This window comes from Homarus americanus, unplaced genomic scaffold (assembly GCF_018991925.1).
Source record: "Homarus americanus isolate GMGI-L3 unplaced genomic scaffold, GMGI_Hamer_2.0 scaffold25129, whole genome shotgun sequence".
Classification (NCBI taxonomy): Eukaryota; Metazoa; Arthropoda; class Malacostraca; order Decapoda; family Nephropidae; genus Homarus; species Homarus americanus.
The window spans coordinates 217,501-242,500 of NW_024734008.1; the positions used below are offsets into that span (position 1 = coordinate 217,501).

The 25,000-nt window shown below is 40.8% G+C and overlaps 1 protein-coding gene across 1 annotated transcript in view; it reads left to right on the forward strand.

The window, feature by feature from the left end:
• Positions 1-25,000, forward strand: part of LOC121870118 (mucin-5AC-like) — a 94,184-nt gene that overhangs the window by 40,840 nt on the left and 28,344 nt on the right. Inside the window, exon 2 of the mRNA XM_042371885.1 lies at positions 12,285-12,391. Coding sequence (XP_042227819.1) covers positions 12,316-12,391 — 76 coding nt within the window. The 5' untranslated portion in view covers positions 12,285-12,315. The remainder of the gene's footprint in view (positions 1-12,284; positions 12,392-25,000) is intronic.

Sequence of the window (25,000 nt, forward strand, 5' to 3'; positions counted from 1 at the left end):
GGTGGTATAGTGGTGATAGTGATGGTATAGTGATATAGTGATGGTATAGTGGTGGTAGTGGTGATATAGTGGTGGTATAGTGGTGATATAGTGTTGGTACAGTGGTAGTACAGTGGTATTAAATCACACACGACTTGTATTAGTTTTCACAAATAAATTACGAAACAGCGGATAAAAATGTTCACTCGTGTAAAATACTGGACGATATTCACAAGAACAAAACAAAAACATAAAAGGTTCAAACAAACAAACAAACAAATAAACAAAACATACACACGAAAATATGAGAAAGATGTTGAATATTTTTGTCTTGTTTTGGTGTTTTGAATTCTGTTGATAACTGTGTGTGTATGCTCGTGTGTGTGTGTGTGTGTGTGTGTGTAGCCAGGATACAGACAGACACACACATATACATACACACCGTAGATAGCTATATACACTACCTTTATTAATAACCAAATGTTCAAAATGTTCATCAATTATTAAGGGGGAAAAACAGTGTTAAAATGTATGTATTTTTATTGTTATTATTATTTTGGTGATATTTGGTAAGAATCTTGATGGGAGAGAGAGGGGAAGGGGAGGGGAAAGGAGGGAGTGCCAATACGAACGATCATTAGTGCCAGTACGAGCGTTCAACACCACCTAACACTCTACTCTCCAGCTCTTAAAGACACACTTAAGGAAGCTACGCCTGGCTAACGTTCGCCTGTATTGTGCCTTGGTTAAACTCCATTGTGACGAGAGTATTAGAGTCACAACGCACTTGAGCAGCCATTGTGGTGCACGTCCGCTTGAGTGAGTGTCAGACGTAACTCATTCCTGGGGGTTGATAGCTGAATTAATGAGAGAGAGAGAGAGAGAGAGAAATATGTGTTTGTATGTTTGTAAGCTGTGTGTGTGTGTGTGTGTGTGTGTGTGTGTGTGTGTGTGTGTGTGTACAATATCACACCCACATACACATTTACTAACTCATCAGAGCGTCGAACGTGTACACTAGTTTAACATAGGATAAATTACTCTTTTAAACGAGCGGAAAAGAAATAAAAATTGTTTGGCTTAAGTGACGTCATGAATTGATTCCTTAAATTGGTAACACTAACACCTTAATTGGGAACAAAATACACCTTAATTGGTTACACTAACACCTTAATTGGGAACAAAATACACCTTAATTGGTTACACTAACGCCTTAATTGGTTACACTAACTAAAACTTTTCAATGTCCAAAATAATAAAATTAATAGTTTTATGATCCTCTTCACAAAGTTGGAGCTGCTCTCACACTCTTTTATCACACTCTCATTCTCTCTCCCTTAACACACTCTGATAACTCTCTCTCTCTCTCTCTCTCTCTCTCTCTCTCTCTCAACACACTCTTGTATTACACTATACTAAAAGAATCTTTTAACACTCTAAACACACACACACACACACACACACACACACACACACACACACACACACACACACACTCTCCCAACACACTCTACTAACACACTCTACTAACACACTCTACTAACACACTCTACTAACACACTCTCCCAACACACTCTACTAACACACTCTACTAACACACTCTACACACTCTACTAATACACTCTACTAACACACTCTCCCAACACACTCTACTAACACACTCTACTAACACACTCCCCAACACACTCTCCCAACACACTCTACTAATACACTCCCCCAACAGACTCTACTAATACACTCCCCCCAACACACTCTACTCACACACTCCTCCAACACACTCTAAGGGGCAAGTGGGTCATTCATGCAAACTTTTTTTTCCTGCCTTCACTTATCCCAGTGAAGAGCGTCATGAATATTATACGATAGTCGTCTGCCGATACTGGGCCTTCCTCCTCCTTCTATCTCTTCTTCACCTCCTCCTTCCTTCCCTCCTCTGTCCCTCCCTCCCATCCTTCTATCTCTTCCATCCTCCTTCCATCTTTTCTTCACCCACTTTCGTGTTTTTATCCTTCCTTCCTTCCCTTCCTTCCTTCCTTCCTTCCTTCCTTCCTTCCTTCCTTCCTTCCCTTCCTTCTATTCTCTGCACTTTTGTCTGTCTCTCATTCATCCCCCTGACTCCCTTCTCTCACCCCCCCCTCTCCTTCCCTTCCCCCCCTCTTCTTTATTTAGAGTAAAGGAAGTGGCAAAAGAAGGGTAAAGCTGGAATGAAGGAGAGAAGAAAGAAGGAATGTAATAAAAGAGAAATGAAAGAAGGATAAAAATCAAGATGAAAGAGAGTAAAGGAGAGAAGAAAGAGAGATCAGTAAAAGAGGAAGAGATTTTATATAGGTGTATATGCTTGATTATCTCTCTTCCTCCTCTTCCTCGCCCTCCTCTTGTCTTCCTCATCCTCCTTCTTCTATTCTTAATCATCTTCCTCATCGTCCTCCCCACCTTTATCTTTCTTCTTCCTCTTCCTCATCTTCCTCCTCACCTGCCTCCCCTTCCCCCTCTTCTTCCTCCACACCTTCTTCTTCCTCCACACCTTCTTCCTCTTCCTACTCCTCCTCACCTGCCTCCCCTTCCCCCTCTTCTTCCTCCACACCTTCTTCTTCCTCCACACCTTCTTCCTCTTCCTACTCCTCCTCACCTGCCTCCCCTTCCCCCTCTTCTTCCTCCACACCTTCTTCCTCTTCCTACTCCTCCTCCTCTTCCTGGGGTAGTTAGTGTCTACGGTTCCCTTCCATTCCCATCTTTCAACAGTTTCCCATCGGCCATTTTCAAGAACATTCCTTAAATTTCTCCTTTTACTGCGAGTTTCCGGTTCAAGAATATTTTATTTTATTTTAGTCACAGATTCATGTTAAGAAGTATTACTGTATGTTTTATTACTGAGATCACATGAACATTAGACACCCACAAAACCCCTCAAAGTTTATTTTTTCCTGATGATGAAACACCTAACCTAACCTAACCTAACCTAACCTAACCTAACCTAACCTAACCTAACCTAACCTAACCTAACCTAACCTAACCTAACTTAACCTAACATAACATAACATAACATAACCTAACCTAACCTAACCTAACCTAACCTAACCTAACATAACCTAACCCAAGCCAAATTAAACTAGGGTGTCTAATCTTCACGTGATCCATTTTATACATAAAGTTTAGAAAAAATAAACTTTGATAATTTAATAGCTATTCAAGCCGACAGTTGTGGTGGTGGGGGATTTTGGGGGAAGCTTGGGGGTGGGGGAGTTTGGGGAGGCTTGGGGAGATTGTGAAAGCTTAGGGGAGAAGTTAGGAAGAAGCAGAGGGGGCAGGGGGGGGGCTGAGAGAGTTTGGGGGGAAGGGGAGCTTGGACGAGAAGGTGGTGGGGGAAGGTTGAAGGGAAACTTAGGAAGGGGGAGTTTAGAGAGGGAGGAACGTTAGGGTAGGGGGACAGAACTCCGTGTAAAAGAATATTAATTTTAGGCTTATCAAAAGGTGTGAAGACGTGAGCAGGGTAAGAGAGAGAGAGAGAGAGAGAGAGAGAGAGAGAGAGAGAGAGAGAGAGAGAGAGAGAGAGAGACATTCACCTTCAATTCGTCTCTAGTGAATGAAGGTTACGGATGGCTAAGGTCCCCCCTCCTCCTCCTAATCCTTCTCCTTCTCTCTCTTTTCTTCCCCTCTTCCTCTCTCTCCTCCTCTTCCTCGGACGTGAAGATGAAGAGGTGCAGGTAGCTTTAGGGGACCGATTGAGAGAGAGAGAGAGAGAGAGAGTTATTCATCAGAAAGAAAACGACAATATTTATTTGATATTTAGGGGTGACTATGATAGATTGAAATACATCTGGCCAGCGAGATATGAAGGACCTCTGGACGTGGCTGCAGCAGAGGAGTGAAATAGGGAGCTTCTGTGAGCTGAGAGTATAATATATATTCCTGTGAGCTGAGAGTATGATTTATTCCTGTGAGCTGAGAGTGTGATATATATTCCTGTGAGCTGAGAGTATGATATATTCCTGTGAGCTGAGAGTATGATATATGTTCCTGTGAGCTGAGAGTGTACAATATTCCTGTGAGCTGAGAGTATGATATATTTCTGTGAAATGAGAGCATGGTATTTATTCCTGTGAGCTGAGAGTGCAGTATATATCTGTCAGCTGAGAGTGTAGTTCCTGTGAGCTGAGAGAGGTTTCCATACATCTCGTCTCAACAGAGTGAACGTGGCTCTCAAAAACAGAAAATGAGAATAAAGAAAAATTTAATATTCTCTTCTGAAAGAGGACTGTCTGGAGATATTTCTAAAGTCTGTCTGTCTGTCTGTCAATCTGTCTGTCTGTCTGTCTCGATCAGTCATCCTGTACACTGCCTGAACATGACGTACAGGTAAAAACAGCAGTGTGTGGGCCAGTATATAAGGTTTACCGGATCACCTGAAAATTAGACCGTATTGATAACATCGTAATAAAACACAATAGAAAATTAAAATAACAAAAAAACCAAAAAAACAGGAAATACTTTTAATGGCGAACTATATTATTAATGACTATAGTATATATTAAAACGCTGTTTTTTTTCTACCATAAATAACAAAAGGTTTAGAGACATATTGTCTTAACATAATCAATTATTGCAACACTGCAACATTGCAAGACCCATAATGCACTTAGTTTATTTTATTTTTCTATGAAAGTCACCTGTCAGAACACACAGGTAAATCCAGCAGTTATAACAAAAGATAAATTATTGACACGAGTTACCTAACAAAAGGCGTATGACTGACACTCTCCATTTAACAAAAAGACGAATGATTGACACACACACACACACACACACACACACACACACACACACACACACACACACACACACACACACACACACCAGTTACAGACACAACAACACTTAACCTGCGTCCCTGGAGAGGCATTTTATAACAATCTCATTTACATATTAAAAAGCCTCCATTGAGTCATAACAGATTCCATTAACACACTCAGCTTCCCCCTTTTTATGTCTGGTCTGTAAAGAAAATAAAAACACAATAAAAAACAATAACCACAAACATAGAAATCTTAACTTAATTGAAAAAGTTACCTGGCTCATACCTGTGTAATTATCACTTTTAATTACGAGGTCATCAGTCAATAGGAGTTTGTTTACATCAGTGAGGGTCTGTAAGGTGAGAGAATACCTGTTGTTTACCTGTGGTTTACGAGTGTCTTTTGTTTATAGAGAAAATTTAATGTTTGTTTGTTTAAAAAGTTTGTATAGTGGATGTCTTGATATTTTTTCTCGTTGCTCTAGCTCTCTCTCTAGTTCTCCCTCTTATTCTCTCTCTCTCCGCTTCCTCCTCCCCCCCCCCTCTCTCTCTCTCTCTCTCTGGGGGTATTTTCAAATCTCACAAATCCATCAGATGATCCGGTGAAAGCTCTCCTGAATAATTAAACACTTCCCTCATGATAAATACGACTGTTCGAAACGGCTTCAACACCGCTTCGAAAAATATGCGATTCTTACAACTGTTCGAAGTTTTTTTATCTCTGTACGCCGTTCAAAAAATTATTATTATTATTATTAGTGTTCACAACCTCTGGTGGGATGGGACCAAATGCAAGATGTTTCTACGCCAGACTCGCGGAGGTGATCTCCGAACAGAAGCAGCAGCCCAGAAGTCACGTTACAGCCTGGATGAGATGTCGACTGTCCTTCTCTCTCCTTCGGTCGGCTTTGCTCTGCCTCAGGGGAACGAGAGCTTCTGCCCCTACTCCGTCAACTGCTGCAGATATTGACTATGAGGCTACAGTCACCGAATGCCGCATCGATCTGCGGCTCAACTAATTTAACACAGATAGGATAGTTGCTTATGTATTAGGATATTTAATATTAAGGTAAATAAATGGTGGCGAAGGTGTGGCTATTGGGGGAGGCTGGAGGCCACGTAGTAGTAGTAGTAGTAGTAGTAGTATTTGTGATATATTGGTAAATTAATGTTATTTAGATGGAGTTAATAATAGTTATCGTACGTCTGACAGTAGCTAATTAATAGATGAGGTGCCTGGATGTTTTTAATGTTGTACGGTGAACCTAAGCGCGCGCGCGCGCATACAGACACACACACACACACACACACACACACTACAACTATTTATCTAGCGGGTTTTTCTTTTTGTATTAATGAAATAATTGCACCGTAACAACTCAAAAAGATTTAAATAACCAAACAACAATCACAATTACGTTACGACTAACTCCTGGTAAATTGGATTTTCGTCCCAACTTGAAGGGTTATTTGTAAATTAAATAGAACAGATTTGTGTGTGTGTGTGTGTGTGTGTGTGTGTGTGTGTGTGTGTGTGTGTGTGTGTGTGTGTGTGGAGCGTTCGGTAAATTACGTTCTCTTGATGTCAATATCAGTGGATGGTCTCTCTCTCTCTCTCTCTCTCTCTCTAACAATAAGTCTTCAACAATAGGCGCACAAAGTTGTTTATATACTGACTGATACAAAATGGCCGCCATATTTTGTTTACATAGCTGGATCCAAGATGGCCGCCACGCTGAGACATCACCAAGACAACAAAGCCTTAAGCCAATCTATGTGAGTCGCCAGTTAGCCATAGATCAGACCATGTAATGACCACAATGGGAAACGTTTGTAACGAAGCGAAAGAGAAAGAGAGATAATAGAATTAACTTAAACTGGGAACCAAAAATGTCCTAGTGTGTTAAGGTTAATTTTGTTGTATTAGGGAGAGAGAGAGAAGAGAGAGAGAGAGAGAGAGAGAATAAGTTTGAGAATTTAGAAAGAAAGTTGGATTTAGGATAACGAAGGATTAGAGGATAAAACAAGGTTAGGGTTGGTTAGATTAGACGGGGAAAATATATAGAATGAAATAACGTATAAACAAAAGACATTAAACCAAGACTGAAACTGTGTGTGTGTGTGTGTGTGTGTGTGTGTGTGTGTGTGTGTGTGTGTGTGTGTCGTTGTCTGGGTTGAGGAGGAATCGTTCCGTTGTTTATTGTAGTGAGGAAGACGTGATGATAGATGAGGTGGTGATGGTGTTGGTGGTGACGAGACATGTGTTGTTGACGAGGTATGGTGTTGGTGGTGACGAGGTATGGTGTTGAGTGGTGACGGTGTTGGTGGTGACAGGTATGTTGTGGTGACGAGGTGGGTGTTGGTGGTGACGAGGTGGTGTTGGTGGTGACGAGGTATGGTGTTGGTGGTGACGAGGTGTTGAGTGTGTGGTGAGAGGTATGGTGTTGGTGGTGACGAGGTATGGTGTTGGTGGTGACGAGGTATGGTGTTGGTGGTGACGAGGTATGGTGTTGGTGGTGACGAGGTATGGTGTTGAAGGTCGAGGTATGGTGTTGGTGGTGATGATGGAGGTAGCATTTGAACTATTGTGGTCAAAGGGGGTAAATATTGAGAGTTATTTTATCTACAATACTCGACTGCAGCAACTCTCTCTCTCTCTCTCTCTCTCTCTCTCTCTCTCTCTCTCTCTCCCTGACCAATAAAATAAGTGAGAATGTAACAGTATGAGAGGAGGTGAACACAGAATTATTATCTCGTGAAATATTACTACGAGTTTTTTGTTTGGTCCGTCATAACAAGATTAAAAACTCTGCTTATGTTCATTTCCAGGTAATTAATTAGTAGGTAAAGTAGACCAGTGTGTTGTCTTGGATAATTACTACCACTACTACTACTACTACTACTACTACTACCACAATTAAAACAACTATCCCCTCCCCTACACCCCCCCCCTTGACGCCTCCTTCAAAACAACTACCTCGTCCCAGACAACTACACGAACCTGATACACCGCTGGGACAATTATACCGGTAATTAAATCCAAGTTACATTCTAGAGTTTAAATGGAAAGTTGACGGCAATTTATGACTGCGACAGAAATTAAATTCGAGTTGTCTCCACATTTTTCTTCATTTTCTTATTTCCTGTTTTAAATTACGAGACCTGTGAACATAAATTGTGATTTTTAATGTTTAATTCTGAATGTTTAAATGGAAGTTATGTGTGTTTAGTGAAGTATAAAGATGCGCTTTATGTTTTGTGTTTCCTAAAAGCCATTGTTGTTTTTTTAATCAAGGTTTTATAGATGTAAGTCAATATTTTTAATTGTCGAAAATACCAATTGTGTTTCTTTTTATTGTCTTGTTATAGGGTAAAAAAAATTGTAACATTTAAAAAGTAGATAAATTTTTTCCTTGGTCGTGTGTTGTGAATAATTTTGATGAAGTACGAGTTTGTGATATATATTTTTTGGGTGGTGGTGGTGGTGGTGGTGGTGGTGGTGGTGGTGGTGGTGGTGGTGGTGTGGTGTGGTGGTGGTGTGGTGGTAGTGGTGGTAGTGGTGGTGTGTGGTGGTGGTGGTGGTGGTGGTGGTGGTGGTGGTGAGTGGTGGTGAGTGGTGGTGGTGGTGGTGGTGGTAGTGGTGGTGGTGGTGGAGGAGAATATATTATTATTTTTTTATTCGATGGAGGATGTTAATAATTTTTTTATAAGGGGAGATACTGAAAATTTTGAGAAAAAACCAACCAGGAGAAGGAAGGACGGAAGGAAGGAAGGAAGGAAGGAGGTGTAGAGAGAGTAAGAGGTCACCAACAGTCACCCCTCTCAGTGTTGGGAGAGTGAGGGGAAGAGCGTCCTCACTCACTGATGATTCCTGTTTCATATTTTCCAATCTCCTCCTCCCCTCTTATCGTGACCACTCTTTTCTTTCTCTCTCTCCCTCTTTCTCCCCCCTTCTCCCTTTACCTCTCTTCCCTCACTCTCCTAGCCTTCTGCCTCCCCTCATCCATCTTTCCTCAATCTCTTGCCTCCTCTCACACCTCTCCCCTCACTTTTCCAATCACTACTCACTCACAATCTCTCGTCTCCTCCCCTCAGTCTCCCCCTTTCATCTTTGTCCTTCACCTTACCACCACATTTTTTTCTCTCTCTCTCTCTCTCTCTCTCTCTCTGACACAGCTGGTGAGCCAACACCGTTGTCGTTCATTCTGGAAAAAATGAAGGGCGAGTTGTGGCTGAGAGAGAGAGAGAGAGAGAGAGGTCCCTTTATCTCTCTCTTTCTCTTCTCTCATGTACATTAACTCACTATATTTTCCTCTCATTCTTTCTCTATCTTACCTTCCATCTTTTTCTTCTGTCTGTCTGTCTGTCTAATCACTAATTACATATCTGTCTTCCTCTGCTTGTCTATGTATCTACCTCTCACTTGTCTACGTGTTCTTTCCCTTCCTACATCATTTATCTATTCTTTTTTTTCCTTTTTTTCTATCCCCTTATTTATTTCCGTCATCTGTCTCTGTTATAAATAATCGTCTCCTCATCACAAACACCTTCTCTCTCTCACACACACACATACTAACCTTTCCTTTCTTTATTTTTCTCCTGTTTTTATCACATGGCTTTAGGGCTGCTTGAATAAACATTAACAGCCTCTCCTTACTCGCCTCAGGTCACTACTGAACAAAATGTCTTAAGAAGTATATATATATAGAAGTGGGTTTTGGTTTTACAGGTCCTTGATAGATGTGAATAGTGAGTTGTGGATATGTTGTTTACCTCACTGCCCGAGGGGAGGGAAAACTTTATTTCCGACTTGTGTAAAAAAAAAAAATAATAAAATCTTCTAAAGTCTAAATAAAATAAATTCTATTACTACAATTTGTCATTATTAAGTTTTATTTCCCTTGGTATTTTAAGTTTATTATTTCTATGTATACAGGAAGTTTATATAATGATAACGTAACCAAACCTCACTTAACCTAACCTTTGTGTGACGCCCGTACATAAACACTTTATTGGTTGGAATTATAGCTCTTGTGTTCTGAATGTTCGTTGGTAATTTTTAACCTAACCTAACTCAACCTAATCTAACATCAGCTAACATATTAATTAACTTAACCTATCCTTAGCTAACTTAACTTCACCTAACCAATACCATCTAACCTAAGGTCTTTTTTTTTTTACTTTGTTTCTCTCCCTTCTCACTCCCTCTCTTTCACTTTCTGTCTCTAGCTGTTGCCCATTCTCTCTCTTTTCTCTCCTTCTCTCACTCTCAAATCGTCGTCCCTGTGGCAATTTCATACCCCCCCTCTCTCTCTCTCTCTCTCTCTCTCTCTCTCTCTCTCTCTGTGGCAGCATCATAATGGTGTGTGTTGTGTGAGGCGGGACCACCACTGCCGCCCGTTTGTTGTTTTGATGGTGCTGTCTTCCAGGTGATGTGTCTGTTTATCTGACTGTTTTGTTTGTCAGTTTACTTGTTTATCTACTGTGTCTGTCTGTTTGTTTGTATGTCTGTCTTTGTCTTGGGAGGAGGGAGGATGAGGGGGTGGATGGCGGCTTCCTGACAGGCAATATATACTCCACCTCTAACTTAAATAAACTTCTACGGTATTTTCATTTCGTAGGTTCATCTCACCCACCTTCCAACCCACCCACCCACCTTCCAACCCACCCTAACTTAACCTGCCGTTCATTTCTGATTCATAGACGAGCGCTGACGTTCACTATGCCTGCGAACTAAGACCAAAGCTTTGACAAACTCCCGCCAACAATCACTCTTATTACTCTCCATTCAAACTTATTTCTCATTCTATCTTATTCACGCGATTATTATCATTTATCTCTCTATTTTTCCTACTTTCGCTTCTCCATTATCATCAGTCTATGTCATATTCTTTTCCTTTCTTTGTTTATGTTGCAGACGTAATAAATTATGACTCACGTTTGCGATTCAGATTATGAGGAAAATTAATTGTGTTTGTTTTGCGATTCAGATTTCGATGATAATTTTGTGGATAATTTCTTCATTTATATACCACAGTTGGTACAGTTTATTATCATTATTATTATTATTATTATTATTATTATTATTATTATTATTATTATTATTATTATTATTATTATTATTATAAAATTATTATTATCACTTCACTAAAACTCCAAAATACAACTAAAATCAAGTTACAAAAAAAAGGTTACAGGACCACAAGTTACAGCAGAGTTACAAACAGACATCATTGACTCCTAAAACTACCGGGGTATTTTTTTCTCTCTCTCTTGCGGACTGTTGGTAATATGTATAGGGTATTTACCGAGTATATTTTGGCGAGAGTTCAAATGTGAGAGAGAGAGAGAGAGAGAGAGAGACATTAACAAACTCTACATCTTTCCTCATCACTTATACTTTATCTACCTCTCTCTAGACGTGTTGACTTAGTGTTTACTGAAGAAAGAGCGTGTTAAACAGTCTCCCATGCAGTAGCCACATCGACATACTGAATGAACGTAAACAAACACTACGTCAGGCTGAGTATGAAAAGCCCGGGTGGGTATGAAGTGCGCGTCAGGACAAAACACAAAAGGCTACAGCTACAACTACAGACTACAGACAACTACAACAACAATAAACTACAACAGCAACAGCAAACTACAGCAACAACAAACTACAGAAAACTACAGCACCAGGTTAGAAGACGCGGCAGCAGGAAGTTGAGATTGACTTTTGTGAGCTTGACATTGGAACATCCTCCTCCCCCTTCCTCCTGCCTCCTCCCCCTTCCTTATCCTCTTCCCCCCTCCCCCTTCCTCCTGCCGCTCCCCGATGCTACTGGGACCTGGCAGACCCTGAGTGGCGCTGCAGGAGGCCAAGAAGGAGGAGGAGCAGCAAGAGGAAGGGTCGAGAAGACAATTGATGATGATGATGTTGATGATGATGAGGAGGAAGAGGAAGTAGGAAGAGAAGGAGGTAAGGAAGATGGAAGAGGAGGAGGAGGAGGAGGGAGAAGGAGAAGAAGGTTGGACAGGAGGAGGAGGAGAAATGGTCGAGAAGAAAATTTATGTTGAAGTGGAGGAGGAAGAAGGGAGAGGAAAATATATGATGATGAGAAGGAAGAATAGGATGAAGAGGAGGAGGAGGAGGAGGAGGAGGAAGGAACGAAAAGAAAAATGATAATGAAGAGGAGAAGGATGATGAGAAAGAGGGAATAAGAGCGGTAAATGAAGACGTGAAGAAGGAGGAAGAGGAGGAAGAGAAAGAAAGAAAGATTAAGAAAATATCCCCCAAGATTCTTTCAGATCCACCAACGGATCATCCAGAGTGCCATATACACCAAATTATCACTCATGGTTCGAATACACCCAGAGTGACGTTTATTGACATTGGTGGTCGAATGCTCCCTGGGAGTTTATACAGCCACCATGAGTATAAAATGTTCTAAAAATAATATTAAGAATTTATTATTATTATTATTATTATTATTATTATTATTATTATTATTACCCACACTTTATCTCTCAGTAGGTGTGGTCGTGGGCTGCCAGTGGGCGTGATGTGGGCGGTATGGACGTGTGTGGTGTGGACCTGCCTTATCCTCCTGGTCCAGCCCAGCTTTGGATACCGTTCAGGTGAGTGACTAATGTGTCCTTGAATAGTGATAGAACTACTACCACCACTACTACTACTAATTAAACATCAACCAATCAGATACAAACCCTGCCCGTGAACCCTTCCCACAGTCGGGTATATTATGAAACTAGTGACGCTGTTACTGTAAATTATTATAGTCACTGCTGAAGACTGTCTCATATCCTCGTTTTCTTTTACAACCCAAAAACCTCGCCATCATTATCTTTATCCTAAAATACTCTATGTGTTATAACTTCACGAACTGTTAACACACACACACACACACACACACACACACACACACACACACAGGTCTCTCTAGTATAATATTATTACTGTAAATATTGATAATTACCCCTAATAGAATATATAAATAGCTTTCCACTTGATGACGATTGGGTATTACTAGACAGAAATATATAAAATAACAATATATTTCAACCAGTAAACGCAAGAACCTTCTGTATATGACGGGGGAAACGACAGACAGACAGAGGAATAGACAGAAAAAATCACGACAAAGATTAGGGCGAATGTGTTATTTATCATCCCAACTTTGTCGTCAAGTGTGAGGCTACGATCTGAGGTGAGTGGTTTAAGACCTAATGCCGCTGGACCAGGATTAGTAACAGTAAAGTCAGGAACAACGACGAGGTGATAAAGATATATTTAGAAAAGAGAAAGAAACAAATAACAAGTAAACAAAAACGGAATGAGTGAGGAAAGAGAGAGAGAGAGAGAGAGAGAGAGAGAGGAAGCGAAAACGTAGACGTGTATGTGAAAGGGGGAAACACACCTATTTAGAGCACCGCCTCGCTCCCTCCCTCCCTCCTGCCCCTCCCTAACCCGTCGTAGGTATCAGAAAGATTGCTTTACGAGGCCGTCAAAGTGTAGGAGCTCGTTAAGGGCTTCCTTGTCACGGGTTCTCGCTGCTGCCGGGACCTCGTAAACGGGGCGCCGGGGATTTTCTCTGTCAGAAATGTTAATACGGGAAACTGTCAGGGGGTCTCTGAGGCAAATATACGAGGATTACTTCGGTCGTCTCTCTCTCTCTCTTTCTATTCGTCTTAATATGTCTCTCGCTTTTTCTATATCTCTTTTATCTTCTCCCTATCTGTCTCTTTCTGTCTATCTCTCTCTCTCTCTCTCTCTCTCTCTCTCTCTCTCTTTAAGGAGGACCAATAAAGACAGTCTAACGATAGAATATCTGTCTCTCAAACTGTCTTTGAAGTTGGTCTAAACATGGGTCACTTATAGAGCCTTCTTACTCTATAACTGAAGCCTTGGTTTAAGTATAAATGGTTTACTTACAAAACATTTTACTTACATAATTATAATCTATTCATGAGTTACTTACAAACTCTTAACTTAAAAATGGATGAATTATCGATGAATGACTTACAAATTTAGACTTCCGTAAGTTTATTTAAGTATGGTCCATTAATGCACTACTTTAATACTATTACTTTAGATAGCTGATAAGTGGCCCACATAAAAATGGCCCGAATATTAATGAACCACTTCAGGAGTAATTCACTTACAAACGACCGTCACTTACAACACTTAAACCGAAATAGACTCGTTAACTCTCCACTTATAAAGAGGTTTACCACTTATAAAACCTCTCCACCTATAAGACTTCTTCCACTTATAAAACAACTTTACTTATATAAAACTTTTCACTTACAAATGATCCAACTTTTACACGGTGAATCAGTGAGTTCAACTTGTGAAGGCGACTACCACTGTATGTATGTATGTATGTATGTATGTATGTATGTATGTATGTATCGTTTATGAGGTTTTAGTTTTTTAGGGTGGTTCTGTGGTTAGGTTAGGTTAGGTTAGTTCGCCTCTCTTTCTCTCTACTCCCTATTTTCTTTTCGTCTATTCTCCACTCCCCCTTTCCCCTTCCTCTTCCTCCCTTCCTTTCTCACTTTCTCTCCCCCCCCCCCACCAACACCCTTCTTCTACCATCAACCCTCCCTGCATCCCACCCTCCCCCTGCTGAGAAACACACAGGGAGGGGGAGGAGGGAGAGAAGAAAGAGAGATAGATAGAGACATAATTAAAGGGTTACGAGACATTCCCGGGAAATACAGAAAGTTTCTCCCGTTGTTTAATTCAAGGTCTCTCTCTCTCTCTCTCTCTCTTCTTCCCCCACACTTTCCTCCTCCTTATCCCCTCCCCGATACCTCCTCCTCCCTCTCACTGTCCCTCCTCCCATCCCCTCGCCCTCTCCCATAACTCCTCTTACCCTTTCCTCCTCTCCCCCCTTACTCCCACAATTTCCCTTTTTTCCTCTCCTCTTACCCTATCCCCTTTCTCCTGCCTCCACTCCCAATACCATAATTCCCTTCTTCCCTTTCCCCGTGTTTCCCCTCCACCTTCCCACTCACCCCCCTCTCTCCCCCCTCACTCCACACGCTCCAGGATATGAGGAACACCCCCCCTTCACCCCTTTAAGACACCACCAACACACGGGAATTCTCAAGATATTGTACAAGGTCTGAGGAAGGAGAGATATATTTTCAAGACGTTTGCTCGTTCGTTAGCTGTGAGGGATGAAAGAAAGAAAGTGATCTTTGTGTGTGTGTGTGTGTGTGTGTGTGTGTGTGTGTGTGTGTGTGTGTGTGTGTTTAAGTGAGTTTTTTTCTCTCTTTTCACCAATAAACGCACCCCCACCCCCCCACACACCAAACATCCTCATAAAATGTTAATCATCAGGTAAAATTCGTACAGGTGACAATTCCGTCCAATAACAACAAACACCTAACTCATTCGAAATCGCGCTGGACAAAACTCACAGATGGATTCACAACTTGGAACCATCATCATCACCATCATCATTATCATCATCATCATCATCATCATCATCATCATCATCATCATCAAAGAGATTCACAGTTATTTCACTAATTTAACCAGAAGCGTCAAGAAATATCAACACAAAAAGACATTAAGAAGGTAAATTAGCTAAGGAAGCAAAGACTATGACCTCAATGGCTCTATCCTACTGTGTCAAACTAAACCCGTAAAAAGACTGAACCAATAGTATCTGTACAGCGAATTCCTAACGAAATAGAAATGAACAATATCACTAGCTAATTCGTAAACATGATTAAGAGAGTTACTGATGACTAGTAACGCTATTAGTCAACAAATAAATAATATAACCCAATAAATCAGCAGGTCTCGACGAGATATTTGCCAGAGTATTAAAAGAAGAACTTAGTATACCCTTGAAGAACCTGTTTAACGCCATTAAGGCTGGGTGTTACACCAGAGTCTTGCAGGATAGCGAATGTGATACCGATTTTCAACAAGGGAGATAAATTACTATAGTGAAGTATTCTCAAACTATGGCATAATCAATGTTAAATCAATTGTGGGAAAATTACTGGAAGCAATAGTTACAAATTCATTTTGAAATCGTCTTGAAAAACCCAAGTTGGTTAACGAATTTCAGCGTGACTTTACCAGCGGGCTTTCTTGTCTGACAAATTTGCTACCATTCTTTTCGAGCATTTTCAAGTGGCCACAACTACCATGTGGAATACCTTACCAAAGCCTTTGATAGGGCCCCTCGCGAAAGAATTATTCAGAAGTTAAGGTACATGGCATTGGAGAGTATAATCTAAGTCTGATTAAAGCAAGGTTAGGTTAGGTTAGGGGTTAACCCACAATAAACAGTCAACATAAATGGCACAGAAGTAACCTAACTACGGTATTATAGTTGGCGCACTCAAAGACTCGGCAATCGGACCGTTACTATTCATTCTATACAATAACGACATAAATATAAGCGTTGACGGCAACTTAAGTAAATTTGCTGACGACAAAAAATGGGGCGATTAATTCAATCCGATAAAGGACTCGGGGGAAAAATTACAGGAAAACCTAAAAAAAAATTTAGTATAGACTGAATGGATATTGATCGAAGTACAAGTATATAAATGAAAGATGGGGTTAAATAAAGGTGATATAACTCAGGTACTTAAGCTATCAAATTAGAAGTCAACACAACAATGCTTTTAATTTAGACAAATCTAGATTTAAATGGGAATTGGGTAAACATTGGTTTGGAAAGAGTTCCGGAAGTGGAACAAGTTATAAAACACCATCAATAACTCAAACTGGCTGGGAAGTTTCAAATGGGTGTAAACAGAGCTGCTTAGTGTGGGTTAGCCGGTCTGCTGCAATATCCTTCATTTTTATGTTCTAATATCAGGAACAGCCTCAACCTACAACAACAAACCCGTTCGAAGTAACGCTCGAGAACTCAGGGATTCACTCACTATACGAATGATACCTACGAATCACTAGAGAGATTCACATGGGAAGACTTTCTAACTACTCATAATTCACAATCAAAACCTATTCGAAAATAACGCTGGACAATCTCACGGCTTCACAAACTCCATTCGAACCATCAGCGAGATTCAGACAGGTAATGCTTTGATCTACAGCCACACTCAATCATGCCGGCTGGAAAACAACGTTTCGTTCCCTCCTAAATACCATGGCTTTACAAATACCAATTATCATGAGGTCTGCTTGACAAGGGCCTAGTAATAATTAAGGAGTCAGAGGGCGTAACACACACACACACACACACACACACACACACACACACACACACACACACACACACAGGATCATCCAACACCATAACCAGAATAGTAATGACTGGTGTAATACGGCAGACCAGCACCCTAAGCATCCAGTGGCATCTACTGCATCTCTCTCTCTCTCTCTCTCTCTCTCTCTCTCTCTCTCTCTCTCTCTTTCTCTCTCTCTCTCTCTGTACGCGTGTGTGTGTGTGTGTGTGTGTGACATTATATTAATTTATCGACCTCTGAAAATTATCTCGCCCTCCTCTCTCTCTCTCTCTCTCTCTCTCTCTCTCTCTCCACAGAGAGACACACACACATAGATTCGTAGATTCACAAAGAGAGAGAGAGAGAGAGAGAGAGAGAGAGAGAGTCGTTATATTCCTACATTTCAATTGATAATAAAACGTGAGTTAAACACTAAGTAGTCAGCCAAACAGACCATTAGGTTAGGTTAGGTATAACCAGAACCCAGACACAAAATTCTAGAATAACATTGTGCACAGTTCATCAGGCGGAAAGATCAGTCCCTCACGTTCAAATTAACACAAAGAGAAAAATGGTTGAATGTTGCAGAGAATTCTAAAGATAAAAAACTGGACGACAAATAGTTAACTTCCATTGCGATATTGACTGACCTAACGTTGATATATACGGGTTGTGTACAGGCTGTCTCATAGGTCGAGGAACATAGGTGAATTAATACATGGGTGATACCTGTTTAAATGATCGGTGTTGTACCTGAATATTAAACTGACTCAAATGATTAGATATTCATATTTTTCTCCTTTGATTCCACACTACAAGAAGATCAGCGAGTTTCCCACTCCATTCCCCCTCTCCACCCTCCCTCTCCCTCCCCCCCCCTCTTTCCCTTTTCCCCTCCGTCACCTCCCCCTTCTCCCTCTCCCTCTTTCGTTCTGGAGGTTCTTGATATTTCACAACCAAAACTGAAATAAGAAATGTAAACAATAAAAAGGTAATGCAAAAATTAAACAAAATTTATAAAACAAAAAAAGGAAAATATTTATAGTTTTGGATAGTTTCACTTCTAACTCTCTTTATCACACCCAAAGTTTGTATAGTTTTGGATAGTTTCACTTCTAACTCTCTTTATCACATCTAAAGTTTGTATAGTTTTGGATAGTTTCACTTCTAACTCTCTTTATAACACCCAAAGTTTGTATAGTTTTGGATAGTTTCACTTCTAACTCTCTTTATCACATCTAAAGTTTGTATAGTTTTGGATAGTTTCACTTCTAACTCTCTTTATCACACCCAAAGTTTGTATAGTTTTGGATAGTTTCAATTCTAACTCTCTTTATCACACCCAAAACTCGTCTGTGTTCCGTGTCACACCGTCAATGTGACTCTCATACTATATTAATGATCTTCTTTCAGGAACAATTAACTCTCTCTTCACTCCTATGTAAATGACTCCACCTCCCCTCCATAGATCCTTCACCCTCACCACCACAGTTCTTGTGACGTGATAACACATTTTTTCTTCACCCACTTCGGGAATTACAGGAACTTCAGGAATTTTAAGAATTACAGTAATGATAAGAATTTCAGGTATTATAAGAATTACAATACATTCATCCCATCATCAATGAAATGAAAATACCTGAACACTTTTACTCAAATACCCAACGTCTCCTAACTCGACTTATTAATAACAAACCTATCTCAAGTTCTCATTTCTCTCTCTCTCTCTCTCTCTCTCTCTCTCTCTCTCTCTCTCTCTCTCTCTCTCTCTCGTCTATAAAACCAACCTTTTATAATGTGGTATTGTACCCTGTTAACACCGCAACACCGTAACCTGAAGCAGAAATAGACTATGAACCTTTGTAGTTATCCTAAATCACTTCTCATCCCCGTTATCTTGTTATTGTCGGGTTGTGTAGGTGTTTGTACGGTTATGAGTGACGTGTATCACCCTAACCCTCCAATACTTGCACGCTGATCTCTCCCTTCTCTATCTCTCTCTTCTCTCTTCTCCCTCTCTTCCATTCTTCCCTTCATTCTGTTCTTCCTTCCCTTTCCCTCTCTTCGTTCCTCTCCATCCCCCCTTCCTCCCTCTCCGTCCTTTCCTCCCTCCCTCCTCTTTCCCCCTTCCTCTTCATTCTCTCCCACCTTTCCCCCTCTCCCTCCCTCCCTCCGTTCCACCCTATTCTCCCTCTCTCCCTGCCTCCCTGGGTTCAACTGACCACTTCTGCGGAAATATAAGTGATATAATTGTCAATCTTGAATGAAATAACTGGTGTTTGTAGGGTTATATTCTTGTGGTTATTGCAGCTGTTTATTGTTATGCCTGATTGTCATTTGTTTTGTTGTGTGGGGCTGGTTTCTCGTGCTTATTGATTCGATTGTTTATTGTTGACTGTCTTTTGTTTGTATGCGGTTAGTTTTGTTATTTGTATTGAGAGAGAATGAATTGGCAGAAGACACAGACTGTTAAAGAATCTCTGTCTGTCTGTCTGTCTCCTAATGCTTTAGATTACCTTATGAAAACTGTGATATTTATCAATAGACAACACCATTACCAACATCACAACCATCACCACCATCACGACAACCCTCACCATCCTCCCCCTCACCCTCACCATCACCATCACCATCACCAACCCTGGACCCCCCCTGACCCTCCAGCATGCACTTAAGGGAAAGCAACATTTCTGAAGGTTGGGAAATGTGGCCCCAGCAAGATGCACTTGTGGTTGATGGAGGACCTGTACTCTGTGTGTGTGTGTATGTGTGTGTGTGTGTGTGTGTGTGTGTGTGTGTGTGTGTGTCAATATGATTTCTTCTTTTACGTACTCTCCCCTCCTCTCTCACTCACTCATCTTCTCTCCTCTCTCACCAGTTTCTCCTCTTTCTCCATGTTCTTCCTTCTCTCGTGTTTCTCCAATCCCTCTCTCTTCATTTCCTTCAATTATGTTGTTCTTCCTCCCTCTCTCTCTCTCTCTCTCTCTCTCTCTCTCTCTCTCTCTCTCTCTCTCTCTCTCTCCCCTTTCTACTCAGCTCATCTTTACCTTTCTAATCTAATTCATTCATTCTCTCTCTCTGTCTCCTTACCATCCCTTCTCTTCCTCTCACTCACTCTTCCCACAAAAACACACTCCCATTCACTTCTCTTCTTATTATTAAGGTCACTCTTCCTCTTCTCCTCTTCTTTCTCTCTTCTTCTTCTCCTCCTTCTCCTTCTCATTATCCCCCCCCCTCACTCTCAGCCCTGACATTTATTTTCTAATATTTATATATAGTGGTGCTCTCTCTCTCTCTCTCTTTCTCTCTCTCTCTCTCTCTTACCTACCTTTATTCCTCGTCCTATCTTCCAGTTATTCCATTTATTTAACTTTTCCTGTGACCAATAACATTCTATTATTTTTTGACTCTCCAAGTTGAATTATTCGGGATCTCGTGAAGGTAAGGTTTGGTTTGGTTAGGTTAGGTGAGGTGAAGTAAAGTGAGGTGAGGTGAGGTGAGGTAAGGTGAAGTAAGGTGAGGTGAGGTGAGGTGAAGTGAGGTGAGGTGAAGTAAGGTGAGGTTAACGGTGCCTAAACGTCAATAGAATCGTCAGTCCTGGTGAGTTTTATTCCACCATATACGGTTCTTCAGTCTCTTATCGCGATTCTCGTCTCCTCTTCACGAATTTTACGGTTTTGTTATTGACGAATTGGGGTGGTCAATCGTCCTGCAGCGTGAAATAAGTACCCCTGTGAAATTTTTACCCTTCGTAAAACCTGTACCCTCGTGAAATACGTTCCTTTGTTGTGAAATTTGTACCCCTCAAATATACGTACCCTCCAAAAATACGTACCCTCGTGAAATACGTACCTTCATGAAATAGGTACCCTAATGAAATACGTACCCTCAAAAAATACGTACCTTCGTGAAATACGCACCCTCGTGAAATACGTACCCTCAAAAAATACGTACCTTCATGAAATAGGTACCCTAATGAAATACGTACCTTCATAAAAAACGGACCCTCCTAAGTGGAAAAAGTTGGCCATTTATATCTGGTCATTTAAGTTTGGTCACACGGCTCAACCCATTATTCCACAACACGGGGCTTGAAGACGTCTGTGTTGGCTCTTGTGTTCTGTTTACGGTAAGACTTAGCTAAAGTTACTTAATGAGTGTCCCTCTCTCTCTCTCTCTCTCTCTCTCTCTCTCTCTCTCAGCCAGATCATTCTCTCACGACACCTTATCATGTCCTCAAAGGGTTAAACCATCCTCCCCAAAGGGTTAAACCATCTTCCCAAAAGGGTTAAACCATCGTCCCCAAAGGGTTAAACCATCCTTCACAAAGGGTTAAACCATCGTCCCCAAAGGGTTAAACCATCCTCCACAAAGGGTTAAACCATCGTCCCCAAAGGGTTAAACCATCCTCCACAAAGGGTTAAACCATCGTCCCCAAAGGGTTAAACCATCCTCCACAAAGGGTTAAACCATCGTCCCCAAAGGGTTAAACCATCCTCCACAAAGGGTTAAACCATCGTCCCCAAAGGGTTAAACCATCCTCCACAAAGGGTTAAACCATCGTCCCCAAAGGGTTAAACCATCGTCCCCCAAAGGGTTAAACCATCATCCCCAAAGACCCGAGTTTTCCATAATGCTCAACACAAAGACACTGAAACACTACACCTGCAGCAGAACCTCGGCGCTAATGACCCACTTTTAACAGTAATTAATATTAGTTTTAACACCAACCATCTCGTTCTCCTTTGTGTTGCCTCAGTCGAATACATTCTTAATAGGACCTTACAGTATGCGAGCAGGTCCCAGTTTTAATTGGTCTCAGTTTTAATAGGTCCCAGTTATAATACTTCTCAGTTATAATAGGTCCTAGTTCTAGTAGGTCCTAGTTCTAATAGGTACCAATTTTAGTAAGTTCCAGTTAAAATAGGTGCCAATTTTAATAGGTCCCACTTATAATAGGCATTAGTTCTAATAGGTACCAATTTTAATAGGTGCCAGTTTTAATAGATCCCAGTTATAATAGGCCTAAAATCTAATGGGCTCCAGTGTGAGTAATATGTGACCCGAAAAATAGGTAAAGAAAGAAAGAAAGAAAGAAAGAAAAGAAAGAAAAAAAGAAAGAAAGAAAGAAAAAATAAAGAAAGAAAGAAAAAAGAAAGAAAGAAAGAAAAAAAAAGAAAGAAAGAAAGAAAGAAAGAAAAATGTTTATGTAAATGATAAAAAATTACCCCACAAAATATAGGGGCTGCGTTAGAGGCGTGCTGTAAACCAACTGGGGGTGCAGAGGGAATTAGTGACATAAGCGGGTCGTAGGCGCGGGGGACACAGTTTCACTCAGTTGACTGTATCACTGACAACCTGTCCATTATAAAGGAAAATGTATGATAAATTGACCCTCATCCTAAGGTCTCCCCCCCCCACCCACCCACCCACCCCCCCAAAAAAAATTAAATAAATACCTTATCTTAATTAAAGTCTATATGCTAATTAACTGCAGTCATATCCATATTCAAATTGCCAGTAATTAAATGACTTTAATTGTCTTATAATTACCGTTGAGAGTTGGGTTGAAATTCTCCATCTTAATCATTTACGATTTTTTGTGTCTCATTAAAAATTCTTCAAAAATCTTGATTCTTATTTTTTTGGTGTGTGGAAATATTTTGATGTGTTAAGATGTGACCTGAGGGGTTTTAAAATTAAGGCTTATGACCTCCTCCTCCTCCTCCTTCTCCTCTTCTTTCTTCTTTCTCCTCCTCCCCTTTCTTCTTCTCTTCCTCATCCCCTTCTTCTCTTCCTCATCCTCTTTCTTCTTCTTTTCCTCATCTTCTTTCTTCTTCTTCTCCTCCTCCCCTTTCTTCTTCTCTTCCTCCTCATCTTCTTTCTTCTTCTCTTCCTCATCCTCTTTCTTCTTCTTTTCCTCATCTTCTTTCTTCTTCTTCTCCTCCTCCCCTTTCTTCTTCTCTTCCTCATCCTCTTTCTTCTTCCCTTCCTCATCCTCTTTCTTCTTGTCTTCCTCCTCGTCCTCTGTCTTCTTCTCTTCCTCATCCTCTTTCTTCTTCTCTTCCTCCGCCTCCTCTTCTTCCTCTACATCTTCACCCCGGATAGAAGACGGGAGGAGGGAGGATTAGCACCCAATAGAAGAAGGGTATTTTCACTTCCCCCTCCCCGCAAACCAGTCCTACCCCCTACACAAGCCCTCCCCTTCCTTCCTTCTACATCTTTCCCCTCTCTCTTCCCCACCAGCCCCTTTCTCTCTCCCTCTCCACCAATCAGCCCATCCCAGTTCCTTACCCCTCCCCCCTCCCTCCTACCACCCCCCCTCCCCCTTCCCCCTGCGCCAAACTTCCCCGCTGACGGTCGTCATACGTCACAAACCTCACCATTTTTCTTCATTGTCTTCACTACATCAATTTCGAAAGGGGGACAGAGAGGGAGAGAAAGGTTGTTATTTTTGTCAGGTGGATATATATATATATATATATATATATATATATATATATATATATATATATATATATATATATATATATATATATATATATATATATATATATATATATATATATATATATATATACCACTACTAGCGACCCTTCAGTCCTACTAACCATATCACTTTGTAAATCAAGGCAGGTAGATATGGATGAATGGCTGCCTACCTACCTACCTACCTACCTACCTACCTATCTATCTACCTATCTATCTACCTACCCACCAACCTACCTTACCTACTTGCCTCACCCCTTTGCTTCCTTCACTAAAAATAACTGCTTTCATCTCGCTTACTTCAATCCCTCGTGTGGCCAGATGCTAAAACTCACTCGGCTCTCAGATAACATCACCGAATAAATAAAACACACATTTAAAACATCACTATCGACAATAATCTTGACTCTGATGGTATTTTTTTACTTTTGTTTTAATTGTTCTTTTTATAATTTACAGTGACATGTTTGTTAAGTTAATCTCTCTCTCTCTCTCTCTCTCTCTCTCTCTCTCTCTCTCTCTCTCTCTCTCTCTCTCTCTGGTTGAAAGTTGACCTGACAACAATGATTAATTCCAGGTACCGTTAAGTGACGAGAGTCCTCTCTTCCTCTCCCCAACCCCACATCCTCTTCCTCCTCCTCCCCCTCTTCTTCCTCCCCTACCCTCTCTTACCCCAACTCCCCTAACCTAACCAAACCTAACCCTCCATATCCTCTTCCCCTTCCCCATCTTCCTCCTCCTTTCCTACCCTCCCTCTCTCCTAACTTACCTTCTTCCCTCTCCCACACCCTCCTCCCTCCATACTCTCCCCCTCTTCCTCCTCCCACCTCCGCCTCCTACTCTCCCCCTCTTCCCCCTCCCTCCATGGACGTAAACTTATGAAGGTCGTCTCAGAGAACAGCTGTTGGGAAAGTGGAATTAATTACATTTCTTGAAGATGGTGGATGGATGTGTGTGTGTGTGTGTGTGTGTGTGTGTGTGTGTGTGTGTCTAGTTATATATATATATATACATATATATATATATATATATATATATATATATATATATATATATATATATATATATATATATATATATATATATAAAATGTTGATTCCAATTCGACTCCATCCAGGGCGTCATTTCACCCAAACTTTTACTCTTTCGAATTGGCAACGACCACAGCCACCATTTCATAGATATGATGACTGGGAAAAAAAAGTCGTATCCACATAAAAAAAAAACACAGAATAACTCCTAATACCTACACTTAAGCTTTTACACACGCACACACACACACACACACAGACACACACACACTTATTAGTATCACCTTCACACCTCACGTAAATCAACCCCTCCCAAGAGCTTCAAAATGGTCACGGTAAATAAATATCCCTTCAGAATATCAATGGAGAATTAACTATGAATATATACAAGGGATTAAGGTGGACAGAATATATATAGCAGTATGAGAGGGTGGTGTAGTGTAGTGCTGGGTGTTCTATTAATGGTGAGGGTACAGGACACACACAC